The 15,714-nt window shown below is 39.8% G+C and overlaps 1 protein-coding gene across 1 annotated transcript in view; it reads right to left on the reverse strand.

The window, feature by feature from the left end:
- Positions 1–15,714, reverse strand: part of CUBN (cubilin) — a 269,195-nt gene that overhangs the window by 172,744 nt on the left and 80,737 nt on the right. The window contains exon 27 of the mRNA XM_046012645.1: positions 14,867–15,054. Within this exon, the coding sequence (XP_045868601.1) occupies positions 14,867–15,054 (188 nt within the window). The remainder of the gene's footprint in view (positions 1–14,866; positions 15,055–15,714) is intronic.

Consider the following 15,714-nt stretch of genomic DNA (forward strand, 5'->3'; position numbering starts at 1 on the left):
CCTTTGCATGGGTTTGATAATTTGGCACACATACAGTATACGAGGCCATACTGACTTCGGACTCCAGCTGCAACTTGAAAGGATCTGTGGACCCCTTCCAGCTATTAAGAACCATACTTACAAGGCAGAAGATATAAAACTGAGGATACATCGCTGACAGAGAGAGTTGAATTTTTCTAAGAGTAAGGGTTCTATAGGTACTTTTAGGAATCACTGAAACTCAAGCCTGGAGGAACCCAGAGTCAGCTAATGTGTACTTCAACTTGTTCCCTCTATGGGAATCAACTTTATGAACTCCAAGAACTCTCAGAACAGAAATGTGCTTTCAAGTGCTTCTTTGCTGCTAAATAGTTTTACGGTTTTGAAAATTTATGACTTTAATGAATGAAGTTATAATTAATTGTTTCATATATATGAGCATGGGATGTATAAATGGCTTCTACACCCCTTTTAAATTACAGTGAGTAACAACTAAAACTCAGCCCTTTCTATTTTAGATGGGCATCTAATTCATACTTTTTCTAATTCATACTTTTTCTTATTTCCTTGAAATTTTTCTACAATAAAACTTTTTTATAGTAGATAACTAATTTTAAGAATTAAACATAGTCCAAATAGAGAAATAAAATCAAGAGTCTCTTTGGGATGATATTACTAAAATATGGAGAAACTCTGGGAAAAATGTTTGGTCTATCTTCTATTACACATCTTTAAAAACTTAAAAAAAGGTTATCCTTTGGAGTTTAACATGTATTGAAATAATTCGCCTGCCATGAGCAAGAATTCTAGGTGTAGCAGAGAATCTCCTAATATTTATAGAGAACTAAAATTCTAGTCAGTGTAAGAACATAGTTAAAATTTCTGGGAACTATACTTGGTGAGTTTACAGATTAGCTTTGCAAAGTCAGTTTCACTAACAGATTATATTCAGCTGTAAGCAGGAAAGTAATTTCCCTGTAAGAGCATACTAGAGTTTATTAAGTTTGATCAGGCTGTAGGTATACAGTCCAGTCCAGATCTGAACTTTGTTAGAATACAATCTTGTGAGAATTATTTTCTTTTCCTAGCAAACATTTTTTTTCATAAATTTTGCATCATGATAGTACTTATCTTATAAGTACTGCTGTAAACAGCAAATGAGACAGACTACATAATAGGTTGAATGTGAGACACATATGGAATGTGCTTAAATTGTTATTTTAACTCTTGGTCAGAGGCAGAGGGAATCAACATTTTTTTTCCAAAGAAACCATTCTAGAAATAGCTTTGAGAGAAAAATATGATGGGCATAGAGAACTTGAGGTGACTCACGTAAAATATTTCTCAGAAATCATCCCTGGCAGACCAGACAGGGAAGTAGTGAATCAATGAATCACTTGTGTGGAGATGGATGGCCCTTGCTTGCAGCATGTTGCCATGACAATGTGGTTCTGTGAGGCCATTCCCCATGCGTGGGGCGCATAGCGCAGAGTAAACCATACTGTGGGGGAGAGTGTAAGTATGATGTGCGTGTTGGGGTGGAGGGAGATGGTGGATCATAACGGGATGGTGGCAAAGAGAGCATTAGGAAATCAGTCAAGGCTGCCCTAGGGAGATGGAGAAGGGAGGGATAAATGGTAGGGAAAGTGGTTCTGCACGCATTTCTTTTTGCTGCTGCCTCCTCTGCCCTGGCTGTCCAGCCAGCCTGCAGCCCTAACAGCGTTACCACTGGCCCTCCAAAGGGGTGGGAATTGGTGAATTCTTGGGGCATTTCTTCAGATTTTCCCCCACCTCCCAAAAAAACAACTGTAACAGGACCTATGAGAACTGCCTCATGAGAGTAGTTATTAGGAATGTTGTTGCCAAAGTTTACACAAAAATCTGGATAAACCTGGAATCTACAGCATTTATTTTAAATTTGAAAGTCTTTGAAATGTTCCTGTAACAACAGTAGAAATTACCAAACAAGATTCACAGAGTAGGGTAAAAGGCTCCCATTGTGGATGAGAAAAGCCTACGGGGGTAAAAACTTAATCGAATTGGGGAGAGTAAATCAGGCAGATGATAAAGATGAAAGCTAACAGAGCGTGGTAGGCTCTGGTTGGCTCTGTGATGGCCCCAGGAGGCAGGGTCCTCCATCAGACACGTGGCCCTGCACAGTGCTCCCTGATACACAGGCACACATCCTCCCCATGGCTGCCACGTGCTGACAGGGTGGGGCAGGAAATATGAAATAACCATCTAAAATTAAACAATTACTCATAATGCTGGGCCTTGCATGACAGCAAGAAACCCATCGAAGACCACATTCTGAGTTCTTCTGTGTCAGTCACTCGGAATTAGATGTCTGTTTCACACACAGAGGAGATGGTGGCCTTAGCACGTGGCAGCTCACTGCTGGTCCCTCTTAATAGCACATTGACATTTTTGTTTCTGCTTTCTGTATATTACTCATGTTAGAAGTCACAGAGGCTGATTTTTTTTCACTTTTTAAACCATTGTCTAATCACAGATGTGTGCAAAGATTTAATTACAAGAATGTTTATCTCAGCATTGTTTATAATAGTGGAAATTTGACAAAGATTCTAAATGTTCCACAGGAAGAAATGGCCGAATTGGGATGATGGAATGCATCATATTGTAAATGATGCGGTATTATGAATAACACAGAAAGATACTCACAAGCCATTGTTACCTGGAAGAAAAGTCATTATAGGATAATGTACAGAATGATCCCCTTTGAATATTAAAACAAAATATATAAAGAGCAACTACAGGAAATAAATACCACCAAAAATTATTAGTAGAAATGTAATTTAAGTTGTTTGTTTTATTTTGTTTTTATTTTATCTAGGTTTTTCTATATCTTCCAAATGTCCTGCAATGACTATATATCCCTGTGCAATCATGTAAGTTTATTTTTTCAAGAAAGCGTTACCTTTGGAGACTTATTTATATAGCAGTGTAGATATGCACTGGTAATGTCTTTCCATTCCAGAATTCCATACCCTTTGGGTTCTCAGCTATCCATCTGGTCTACTAAAAATACTATACTGTCTATCTCCATAGTCTTTTAGACACATCTCAAGATTAGACGTGAAAATTGGTCCATTAAAATGTTATTATATAAGGTAATCTTTTTCCGCATTAATTTAAAACCATATTTTGTCCCTAATGCTTACCTTTTTTTAATCAGAAGTAGGTTTTTATTATTAATTAGACTAATTCTTTCTTTCTTTATTTATTTTTATTAACATATAATGTATTATTAGCCCCAGGGGTACAGGTCTGTGAATCGCCAGGTTTATACACTTCACAGCACTCGCCATAGCACATACCCTCCTAGACTAATTATTTAAAAAGAATTCCTTCAGATGCTCAGGGACTAAAGACTTCTCACAAACATAAGTTCTGAGAGTTGCTGATGGAGTCTTACCCGCCTAATTCCCTCCCTACTGGTAAATGAGATTCATTGAAAGCCAAATCTACTCTCCCATAGGAACATGAACATTTAATTCCAAGAACCGCAGCATTCCCTTGGCCAATTATACCACCACAGCAAAAGACTAAACATCTTTAAAAAATTATTCTGCCTCCTAAAAGTCTCAGCATCTGTTAACGGTGGACACAGAAACGGGGACAGATCTGCTTCACAGAACGACAGGAAATCATAGAACGCAGAGCTGAAAAGACCTAGGGTACTGCAATGCACTCTTCCCCTGTTGAGGGAAGAAGTGGGGGAAAGCCCATTAAACACACAGTAAATGTAAGCACTGAAGGGTCAACACAGCATTTTTTCAAAGAAAATTCTGAAATGTTGCAGTTGGAAATCTTTCCTATTTTAAAAAGGAGACAATCAAGATAATTAACCCAAATCCATGATTCCTAATTTTAAAACTTGGCATTCTGAGCCCTGTGTTCTTGTTCAAGCCACATGCTTGTTAGATGCTGGAAGAGACCCTCCCAGGTACTTGCTGCCTATGGTCTGAGGGGAGAGCACGAGGTGAGGAGCCCCAGGAAAGGAAGTGTGGATGGAGAACAATTTCAAGTTTTGAGCCCCGGATGTGATTTCTAACGTCTTCCAGGTAGGGTGGAAGCTATCTGTAGGTCTGATTATCATTCATCCTGATTCTGTCCTTCATGTTTGAGACTATCGAGAGGGGAAACACACAAGAATTTCTTTTGAATCCAAGAGCAAAGGCTATCTCTTGAAGGCTAGTGTGCCTGCCTCATTAACTGCAGCAAATGAATGCAATCACATGAAATTCTTCATTGTGAGGGATGGTCGGGAAAGATCAGCATTTCCTTTTAAGGAAAGGGATTTTGATTACGTGGAAATCAATATCTCTCCTTTTAATTTTTTATGATTAAAAAAACCTCACACTTTACTTGGGCAACCCTGCAGTATTAAATTTCTTATAAAGTGCTGCTTGTTACTTTTAATGCCAATATGAAGTATTTGGTGTAATTAATCAATAGATACACTTCATTCTCAACTTTTGAATCCAGATCATGATTAAGTACAATGCTAGGCTCATTTCTGGCATAGTGACATAAACTGAATTGTTTGGTGTATTGTTGTCACTTTTTATGAGTGTTTTTGTAGCAGTTGTCCTCAGAATTAAAATAGCTTATCTCTGAATTCTAAGCAAAATGCCAAGCAGTCTAGAAGCAAACTTCCTCAGACAGTCACAGGAAGCATGACTCATCTGCCTGGGAAGTGTTTAAGGAGATGCCATGATGATGAAAGTCAGCTCAGACCCTTTGCTGCTAAGACATAAAATCTCATCAGCTTTTCTCCAACCGGCAAATGGGATTTTAACCACCATGCCTCTTAGATTCAGATATAGACCCCCTGCAGCTTTTGTTGTAAGAAAACTGAGATGCTAGGGACAGAAGCCCTGCTTTCCTTACATGGGCCAATCTATGTTCATCTCAACTGGAAAGGCTGCTTTGGAAACTAAAGTTCTGCATTGACTGCAAAATGTTTTTGAAAGCAAAAATTAATCCATCAAACTGTGTTTATGTTTAAATAATCATAAATAATGTTTATTAGCATTTAATAAATATTATTTATTAGCTGAATATTACTCTAAGTCCTTCGTCTGTGTGACCTAATTTAAAAATTCCTAGTATCTCTATATAGCAGGTACCACTGTTACCCCCATTTTAGAGTTCTGGAAACTGAGGAATGTAGACGTTCAGTAATTAAGGCCCTCAAGAATAATTTATTGCTTCCTTCATTGATAATTATATTTTTAAAATAGTAACTGTCAAATCCAAGGATACAATAATGTCTTCATTCTCTGTAATAATGGAGAAAAAATAACTTCTAAATTGTAATAAACATATGCAAAACTCCTGTTAGTCAACTGAATCAATATATTCTTCATTATATTTAACAGAGCTTGAGTGAGTAAGTGGACTAATACGGTAGCTTTATCACTTATCCTTTGTGAAAGTGTCAAACGCATCAGTGAAGCAGGCTGAAGAGAGAAAGCAAGAGGGAGATTAAGTGTCTTAAGAAATGAACCATTAGGGGCACCTGGATGGTCCAGTTGGTTGGGTGTCCTGACTCTTGGTTTTGGCTCAGCTTGTGACCTCAGGGTCATGAGATCAAGTCCCATGTCAAGCTCTGCGTTGGGAGTGGCACCTGCTTGAGATTCTCTCCCTCCCTCTCTCTTTGCCCCTCCTGCTACTCCCTCTCAAAAAAAGGAGAAAAAGAACTATTAATATATCTCAGCCTTTTCTTCACCATGCCACCACTCTACCCCTATCTAATCCTCATTCCACTTCTGCCGACTTTACCTCCTGAGGGCTCTTGAATCCTATTATGTTCTCTCTCCTCAGCGTGCGAGGAACTGGCGTTCTCTCACCAGGACAACAACAACCCCCTTGCTGGATCTCCTCTGTTACTTTCCCCTCCCTTCAATTTCTCTTGAAGCCAGAGTTTTTAAAGGTGCCAGTCTGGGTGTGCCATTTCCCCCACTCACTCCCGGAAGATCTCCTGCTACCCTAAGGGTCCTCCCTGAAACTCCTCACACAGCGTCAGTGCCTGCGAGTCTCAAAGACTCCTGCCAGCCTGGCAGCCCCCTGCTGGGCCTTGGCTCCACTGGACTCCCTGCGGTTCTGACAAGGATTTTCTCCTCCAGTGGCCTCCAGCCAGGCTCCGCTGAACCTTTTTCCTGACGACCCCTTGACCTTGGCTAATAAAAAACGCAGACTCTTGGCATACGTGATTTTACCCTCTCGTTCCTATTTACCCAAATTAAAAGACTTCAACAAACACTAATGTAGTTTCTAACAAGGTCACATCGCTAGGAAGACCCTACCCCGGTTAAAGTGCCTGCTTGAGAAAGTTTGATGCTGTCAAGAGAATATATGATTTGTTCCAGCCAATACCTGAGGATAAGCCCCTGACTACCCTTTCCCAGAGCACTAAGAAGGGCTTACAATCCTGAATTCTTCCTCTGTCCCTTTGAGATGTATGTGTGTCTCCTACAACTTGGGAATGCCTTTCTCAAGGATCTGAAAAGCATGCCTTTGAAATGGAATCATCAGGAGGGATAGGACACTGGTGTCCCTGTCCCTGTGGAAGGGTAGAATCCTAGCTTCCATCACTGCTGGCCAGCACGCACAACTGCCTCACCACACTGACCCTGACTAACCTTTTGCCACTGCTCACTTCCCTGACTGCTCCAGCTGCTGGTCCCCTCCTGACGCCCTCGTTCTCTCTTCACAATGTCCTATTACTTCTGTACAAACTGAAATGGAGGGCGGTTCATGCTTGATCCCCCTGCAGGAGTGTGTTACTGATTAAAATCTATCTCTGTCACTTTAACTAGTGTCCAGGTTTCTCTGTGACAGTTCCTCGACCACAGCTTCCCTTGGTGAAACTTTCTGTTTCCTTTGAACTTGCAAAGTTACTCTTCCTTGGGGAAGCCTTCTCTGACCCACAGATGAGCTCTGTCCTCCCTCTTCGAGTCTTTGGAGAACCCGATAACATTCCCTGACACCACTTAACACAGCTTGTAATTAAATTTGTATTGTGTGCTCAATTGGTTACCATCTGTCTCCTCAGTGAAGACAAGGAAAACTGATGAGAAAACAGTTGTATTTCCACAGTCTACGTGTCTAAGATGTATTCGGATGACTAAATGAATGGATACATGAATGAACCACACTTATTTAGGGTAGTAACAGCTTGAGGAAATACCACAGCAAAAACCGAAAAGAACACCAAACTCTGTTTAACTGTGTTTAATTCAGCATTTCTCAAAACTTACTAGAATTTAGTTCCCTTTATTTGTGAAACATCTATCAATGTTTGTGGCAGAGAGAGTTATGTGGTTTCCCCAAATCGACTTCCCCTTTCTCTGGGTTCCTGTATCACTATGTGGAAGGCAAGGAACATCAGCATGGGTCTCTCACAAGATTGAGAAATAAACTTGCATTATGTTAAGCATCTGAGAATTTATGAGTCCTTCATAACAACAGCTCGAGTTACCTTAACTAAGCACAGTATCACAAGGGCCTGATGGAAAAGGTTGCTTGGGCTACAGACTTGGAAAACAAGAGTGCAGGACTGGAAGCCCCCGTTTTGGTCTATTCTTTCATTTGAAATGCATGATTGTGTACTTGGAAGAGGACACGGGAGTATAATAAATAATGATATAAACATCTGGTGGACAAGATGACATCAGAAGGAGGATTTGGCAAGAGATAAAAAATCTGACGAAGACTGGAGGGAAATGCATTTGACAGAAATTGCTGGCGTCATGAAGAGGAAGGCTTGCAAAGCAGAAGGCCTGGAAAGGTATACAGAATGGACTGGAAGACGGTAGTAGTTAAGGGGCCAGCTAAAGGCGGGGCAAGAAAGTTGAGAATCCTGACATGAAAATCGCAGAGTAAATCTGATATTTTTACATAATGACACAAACATCATGGCCGTATCACCAGGCCTCGGTGAGACAAAGATGTGATTCACCTGCAGCAATGGAAAAATGAGACTTAACCCAAAAGGAAATCTTTACTAGCACTCAAAGGTACATGTTAAGAAGACACGTCCTAAAGTAGTTATGACTTCCCAGGAGAGAGCTTTGAAGAGGGGGTAAAACGTGCTGCAGACAGTGGTCTCAAGTGCGGCCCGAGGGCTTTGGGGGACTCTCTTTACTGAGATTCCCAGAGATTTTTATTGAGTAGGTCTGGGCTGACGTCTAGAAACATGTTTTTCTAACAAGATCTCCAGGTGACTCCGGAATGCAGCCAGTTACAGGGGCTTCATCCTCCCCCACTGGCTTCTTCCTCAGCTGAGACTACAATTTTTTACAAAGGAAATATGTCAACACGAGTGCAGCACAAAGAGACACATGGGGGTGGCAAAGGGGAGATAACTTCAACCATCTGCACGTCTCTCCAATGTTTAAATGAAAAAAAAAAAAAGGCGTTTGATAAATTCTTTAAATGCTCTCCTGTCTCAAAAAGTAAAGAAAATAGTGGAAAGAAGTACTAGTCTAGACTAATTCTGGACAGCAAAGAAGTGGTTGTTATTGTAGAACAAAACATTAGGAAATAGCGATCAATGTCCCTTGAGCCTATGATGTTGGACATACCAGTCATGGGCCTAAGGTTTTATGGAGTCAGACCTCAAAAGGAGATATGGACCCATGGACCAAAACAATTAGCAATTAAAGAAAAAAGAGAAGCAATAGAGAAAAGAAAGAAAATTCAAGAAACATGATAAATTCTAATAAAATTAAATTCTGTCCAGAAAAGCTAGGAATAACTTTGGGGGCAATAAAAGGGGAAACCTCTGAAGAAATCAAGTAAGAAGAAACCGTGGAGCTATATAAAAGTTTTTTGACCATTTTATGAGCACACAGACAAATTAGCTACACTCTGGGAAACAGCACATTTAGAAAAAAAAATGTTTTTTAAGCTATGATTAGGGCAAAAGAAAGATCAAAATATGGATGGATCAACACTTGCAGAAGAAAGCATAATGTGATAAAGGGAAAACCGAAACATGCCTAGTAGAATTTTGAAACTAGAAGAGACACTGAAATCCAATTTATAAGATGAAGACAGGCAATTCCTTTAAATGCATTTCTGGGGCTTAAGTGAATTCCCTCCTGCAGTACTGAAAGGTACAGTCCCTACCGAACAAATTGCTGAATTCATGAATGTTTAAGAAATGTTTTAACATGTCATCAGAGCCGTACTCAAAGATTCTGCCTCTGCCCCCACATACCATCAATGAGCAACACTGGCCAGAGGACTGGACTTCACTGCTCCTGGCCAGAGCCTTCCTACTGCCCAGAGGAGTAGCTATCCTTAGGTGGGCAAGATCCATGCCTTTGGTGTCAGTCTCAAAAGGACGAGCTCCCTGTGCTGTGAATTTTTTGCCAAAGGAGGCCCGTTTGTTGCAAGAGCTTGGGGCAAACGGTCATGTGGAGTCATTGTTGGTGGGGCCATACGGAAGCTAAAACGGTGAGGTTGTAGAAATGCAGAGGAGAGAGATGAGAATGGCGTATACTCCTGCAGGGAGAAGCCACTAAGCTGCCTTTGTTTCTGCCCTTTCCCAGCTTTTTAGTTAATCACGTGTGTCATGATGCTTTTTACTTTTCTCAGACCAGAGCCCTTTCACAAAGCTAATGGTTTAGTTTGAGCGTGTATCTGCAACCAAGAGTATAAAGCACAACACTAAAAAGTAAGAGGACCGTCAGAAAGCTCAAGGGAAGATTATTTCAACTTTCAAACTCTAGGAAAGATTTATTCTGGCATCTCACAGGCACAAAGACCGACAGTAATTTTTAGAAAAATTCGAAGTTGGACACTAAAAATAATTTGTCATAATGTAGCAAAGAAAACGGTGATTATAATAATAAATGGCCAGTACTTATCTATGAAGTAGACTATAATAGCACAGACTTTTCTCTGTGACAGTATCACTAGGATGGTAGGTCCAAGGGCTCACGGACACTCCCTTGTGTCACCTCTGAGGATGACAGAGAATTTTGAGTATATACATAGAGGATGTGTGGTGTCATGGCTAAAAGCACTGGCCCGGCATCACAGGGCCTGGTAGAAAGCCTGGCTTTGACACCCCTAATGTTTGTGACTGTGGACAACCTGTATTTGCCTCAACTGTCTCACCTGCCAAATGAGTAATATTTCTTACATTACAGTGTGGCTATAATAATTACCTAGCAAATAATAAGTGTTCAATAAAGATCATCAATTATTATTGCCAAGTTTTTGAACAGCGCTATCCCTAAAGTGTTTAATAATAAATCATTTTAGGGATGTCTGGGTGACTTAGTCAGTTGGCCATCTGACTCTTGATTTTGGATCAGGTCATGATCTCAGGGTCAGGCTCCAGGCTCAGAAGGTAATCTGCTTGAGGATTTTCTCTCTCCTTCCCCCTCTGCCCCTCCCCTTGCTTACATACACACTCTCTCTAAAATAAATAAGTAAATGTTAAAAAAAAAAAAAATAGACCATTTTAACCAAAGAAACACACCATTTTGGAGTGTTTGAAACAGGCACCATCTTGTCTGACTTTTTTTTTTTTTCTTCCTTGTCTGACATTTTTATTAATTATTTTTGAAGAAGTCGTAGGCCAATGCCAGTAAGTCTATATGCAAATGAATAATGTTCTACAGACCAAAGAATCGGGACTCCGAAGGCTTATGATGTGTTTGTATTCTCAGGCAAAACAGTCAAATATAAGTTACTAGGAATAATTTCCTATATATGGCTATATGAAGCTATTATAGTTCCTATAAATGTGACCTGGAGAATACAAGTATTAATATAGTCCAGCATTATAACTTGATGAACAATAAGCCCATATAACCTCAGCTTATGAAACCAGAAGTATCTGAGCCAGATGATAGAGTTCCAGCATTTCCTGGCCCGAGTCAGCTTCGTTGGAGTGTCGAATCCAAACCTGAGCCACATTTTAAGAGACACTGACAGGGCGCCTGGGTGGCTCAGTGGGTTAAAGCCTCTGCCTTCGGCTCAGTCATGATCTCAGGGTCCTGAGATTGAGCCCCATCAGGCTCTCTGCTCAGTGGGGAGCCTGCTTCTCCCTCTCTCTCTGCCTGCCTCTCTGCCTACTTGTGATCTCTGTCTGTCAAATACATAAATAAAATCTTAAAAAAAGAGAGAGAGAGAGAGAGACACTGACATACAAGAGAACAGGCAGAGAGGGTGTCCCGTGAGAGCCTGCCTCATGAGGACCAGTGAGGGAAATTCAAGACAAGGACTGGAGAAAAGGAGCTCTGACTTCACACTATTCCCTCGGGAAAACTCGGCGAATCTGTGGGCTTAAACTCCCATCAACACTCACTCTCCTTTGTGCTTCTTGATACTGTGGTCTTGCTCCTGCTCCTACTACCCTTCAAATACTGGTCTGCTCAGAGTCACACTGATCACCCCGAGATCCCTCTTGATCCTCTGAGAGCCTCTCACCTTGCCCATCACAGTCACCTTCTGTGATGCTCTCTGCCCTCTGCATCCATCACACTACAATCTCAGGGTTTTCCTCCTTCCTTTTCCCACCACACTCATGCTCCAGGCTGACCTCACATATGGTCGGGCTTCCCTGTACATCTCTGTGTTGATTTCTCCCAAATCTACCACTTTCATGTGTATATTCAATCACTTATTACAAGTCCCTTCTATGCAGCGACCCAGACTCAAAATAAAAATTAAAAAATTGAAATGCAGTCGTAGGATACGCAAAGAATCCTTAAGGTTGACTTCCCATAATTGCGTGGGCAATATGGTCTTACTCCTTCAGACAAGTGACCCTTCCTCTTATTGAATTTAATTTCCAAATCTGAATCATTTTGTTTTGACTGGAGGACAAACAATAAAGGATGGATTTGCTTCCCAGTGGGCTCTCTACCAACCCACACCCCTCAGCAAGGTTGGGCATAATGTCTAATCAACACCTAATCAAGTCCTTTCATAATTTCGGCTTTATTAATTCAAAATAACTCAATTCTGGCTGCAGTAACAGTCACTCAACCGGGATCTGGCTCAGTTACTTGAAAAACCCTTCAACTAGAAGTAATTAAAATAATGGAAACTAGATTTTGTGTTTATGGCTTTTCTCTTCTTAAGTAGTTATTTGTGCTTTTAAAATTCTCATCATAGACCAGCCATTGTAGGAACTGCTCTGGCCTTGCCCCTTGGCTTACAGAAACGGAAAAAATCGCCTCCCTCTGGCAACAGTGTCATTCTTTGGAAGGCTTTGCTGAACTTTTGGTTCTCATTCTGTGTTTTTGCTGCTTTCACCATCACTGTTGCTCAAGATAAACGGCATGCCTCTAACTGCATCTATGAAGGGGCTCCACTGAGCTGCTCTGCGGTTGCTGGAATAAGCATCTTCATTTGACAGTTTTTGGACACCTCCAAAAAATTATCTGATGGGCCTTTTTGCTACCCTTCCTTCAAGTAAGTCCAAAGAAGTGGAAACCAGTCCCTGGAAAAGTTCCATCTCAGTTCCTCCCCCACTCTTTCTTCCAAAGCCTCCTGAATGTCCAGGTTAAAGCTTTCTCTCCCTGAAGCTTCTGCTGTTGTCCTCTCATCAAATCGCTCTCACGATGCCTGGCATATCACTGCACACTCAACGCTCTTCAAGGCCATGAGTTCTCTTTTGGTTTGTGTTCAAAGAGGTAGAACTGCAGTGAATGCATAGGAAAGATACAAAACGGTCCATCTGGAATTCAGTTCTTTCTCACTAATTAACATCTCTCATTAGGCTGATGCTAAAATACGGCTGTGAGAGTCAATTCATCCTGAACTCAATGACTTCCTATTAAGATCCCAACTCTATAACCAATGCTGGGTCGGAAACTCAGTAGGAGACAGCTCACACCTTCAAAAGGGCATGTGGGCGCAATCACAGTTGGCGAAAATGCAGGAAGATAAGTGGCTCTGTTTGTAGTAGGAACAAGGGGCTTTGAAAGCAACTCTTCCATGTCCTCTAAAGAATGAGCAAGATCATATCATGTGAAGAAAAGAAAAGGATATCTACCCCAGGTAAAGGCAATAGGACAAGCATGCCATGAAGCTTGTGAAGACTGTCTGAACACTAGATCAAGAAAAATGGACTTTAGGGGCGCCTGGGTGGCTCAGTGGGTTAAAGCCTCTGCCTTTCGCTCAGGTCATGATCCCAGGGTCCTGGGATCGAGCCCCGCATCGGGCTCTCTGCTTGGCAGGGAGCCTGCTTCCTCCTCTCTCTCTCTCTCTCTCTGCCTGCCTCTCTGCCTAGAAAAAAAAAAAAAAAAAAAGAAAAATGGACTTTAAAACCATTGTCAAGTTCATGCTTGTAATGTTTGATGTGTCGTATTTTCTTTGAATACTAGTAAACATCACTTTCTACTGGGGAAACCCTATGGTTACAATTCTATAATACTGAACTTTTCTAAATACAAAGCAAGATTTCACCCCCAAAAACTATCCCTCAGAAACAACAGACTCCCTGTATTTAGAACTCCCAAGTCTCTCAAAGTACAGGCAGCTTTCTCTTTGTTTTCCCTTGTTTTTCTTTTTCTTTGCTTTGAAAAACAAATGGGCTCTTTGGAAAAGATATGTTATCCTCAAACAGCCTCAATCAATGCTCAGTTTCTCAAAGAAATGGTTAAAAAAAAAAGTAAGAAAATTTTGCAAAGATAAAGGATTTTTTTCTGAAGAATTTGTCCTTAAAGTTACAAGGGCTGGATGTTGGAAGTCTTTGTAAGCATGACTTCAAAAAATCACTGATCACCCTAAGAAGAAACCCACTAAGTCACTGTGTTGTAGATAGGCAGCATGGGTTGGGGGGAGATGTCCTAATGCTATCGGAGCGGGTACTTGTCACTTTAGAAAAGATTTGTAGTGAAAACATCATATGTGAATTCAAAAGTATTATATATGAACATCGAAAAATACGAAAATGGTATGTTAAATGGACTTAAAAAGTGATTTTATTAATGATGAGAACTTGATGTCAAAATACTGTTAGTGGTTTCAGTGAAATTATCTTGCAGAGTGTGAAAGTAGAAGCCATAATTTCTAAACTAATATAATCGCTTATATAATTTTATATATGAAAGCAAAATTACATTCACAAATTAAGCAAAATAAGTAGGTGTCTAACTTTTCAAGCTATAGCCCTAAAAAGTCACACATGGAAGTTAGCAAAAAAGCTTTTAAGAATAAAGTATCTTTTTGTAAAAATAGGAGATTATCTGATATTTTGGGCTACCTAGTTCTCAAGCAGTTTTCATTGACTAGCATTGTATACAAAGAGTCTAATAAATGCTACAGGTGGTCATTATCAGAACAAATAGAAATTTCCATTTTACTGAAAGAAAAATTAACTGAAATGCACTTAAATTTAAAAATAAAAACAAGGCTCAAAATCATTTCTAGTATCAGGCAAATTAGGTATTAGATAAATCCAAGCACCCAAACATTTTCTGATATCCTGTTTATAGAGAATAAACATAAAAACAAGTTAACACAAAATTAACACAAATTAGAAGTTATTCCTTTACTCCTGGATTATTTAAAAATATGAGGTCAGTCAGGCCAGAAATCATACTGAAACTTAAAAACATAGACAATTCTTTGTCTATATAATTTAGCAAATTAATATCCTTAATATTAACATGATGCAGTGAAAGAGACACGAGATATACCTGTTGAAATACCATGGGTAGCTGGAGGAGTATGGATGCATAGAGCCACACAGACTCAGTTCTACAGAGCACGATGATTTCTAGTTTGGCTTGCCTAACTTGATCTGAAAATGCAGTGGTTTATTTAGCTTCAGAATACATACCTCTAATAAATATTAAAAAAAAAATTAAAAAAAAAAAAGAATACATACCTCTAAATAGTCTGTCAAGCAGTTTTCGTGATTTTCCAATTCAAATGCTAAAAATGTGTAATTCACCGTGTTGCCAGTAGTTGCCTGGATGGTCCAGTTGCAACGCTGATTGTCAGAATAGGGACCTGGATAATGTATACTCTCTAAGATGCCGTAGGTTCGGTTCACAATCACCACGTTCCTACATGCTGAAAAATGTAACCAGGATTATTGAGAAGCACCATCATGTATTTCATAGTTGCTCCCAGATGGGTGAGATTTTCCTTTAAGAAAACATCTAGGGGGAATGGAGAGGGTAGTTGAGTTATGGACACTGGGGAGGGTATGTGATATAGTAAGTGCTGTGAAATGTGTAAGCCTGATGACTCACAGACCTATACATATGTTAATAAAAATAATTAATAAAAAAGAAAATTTGATTAAAATATATACATGGTTTATATATTATATATTTGTATATATTATGTATATACATATATGTAGTACATATGCTTATGTGTGTGTATATATGTATATAGTACATTTTTATAGTGAAAGGGTCTCCACTTAGAACAAACATAAAATAATACTTCAGTGAACTCATACATTTTAAAAAGTGTCATGAAAATTGCCTATTAGGCATCAAATTCCCGTGAACTTGTGGAGAGCAGACTAACTCAACACTACTCAGAGAGCAGTCTGATTTGTTTATTTACAAAAGTGCATTAAATATTCTATGCTTCTGTTTTTCTAACGTCAATGTTTGGAAGGAACAGAAATCCTGACCTTTAAATTCAACAGCTTAAAAACACGAAGTTCTATGTGAATGCTAAAAATGAGTAACAGCATGGCTTTGTTGAACATTCAAA

This window comes from Meles meles, chromosome 7 (assembly GCF_922984935.1).
Source record: "Meles meles chromosome 7, mMelMel3.1 paternal haplotype, whole genome shotgun sequence".
NCBI lineage: Eukaryota > Metazoa > Chordata > Mammalia > Carnivora > Mustelidae > Meles > Meles meles.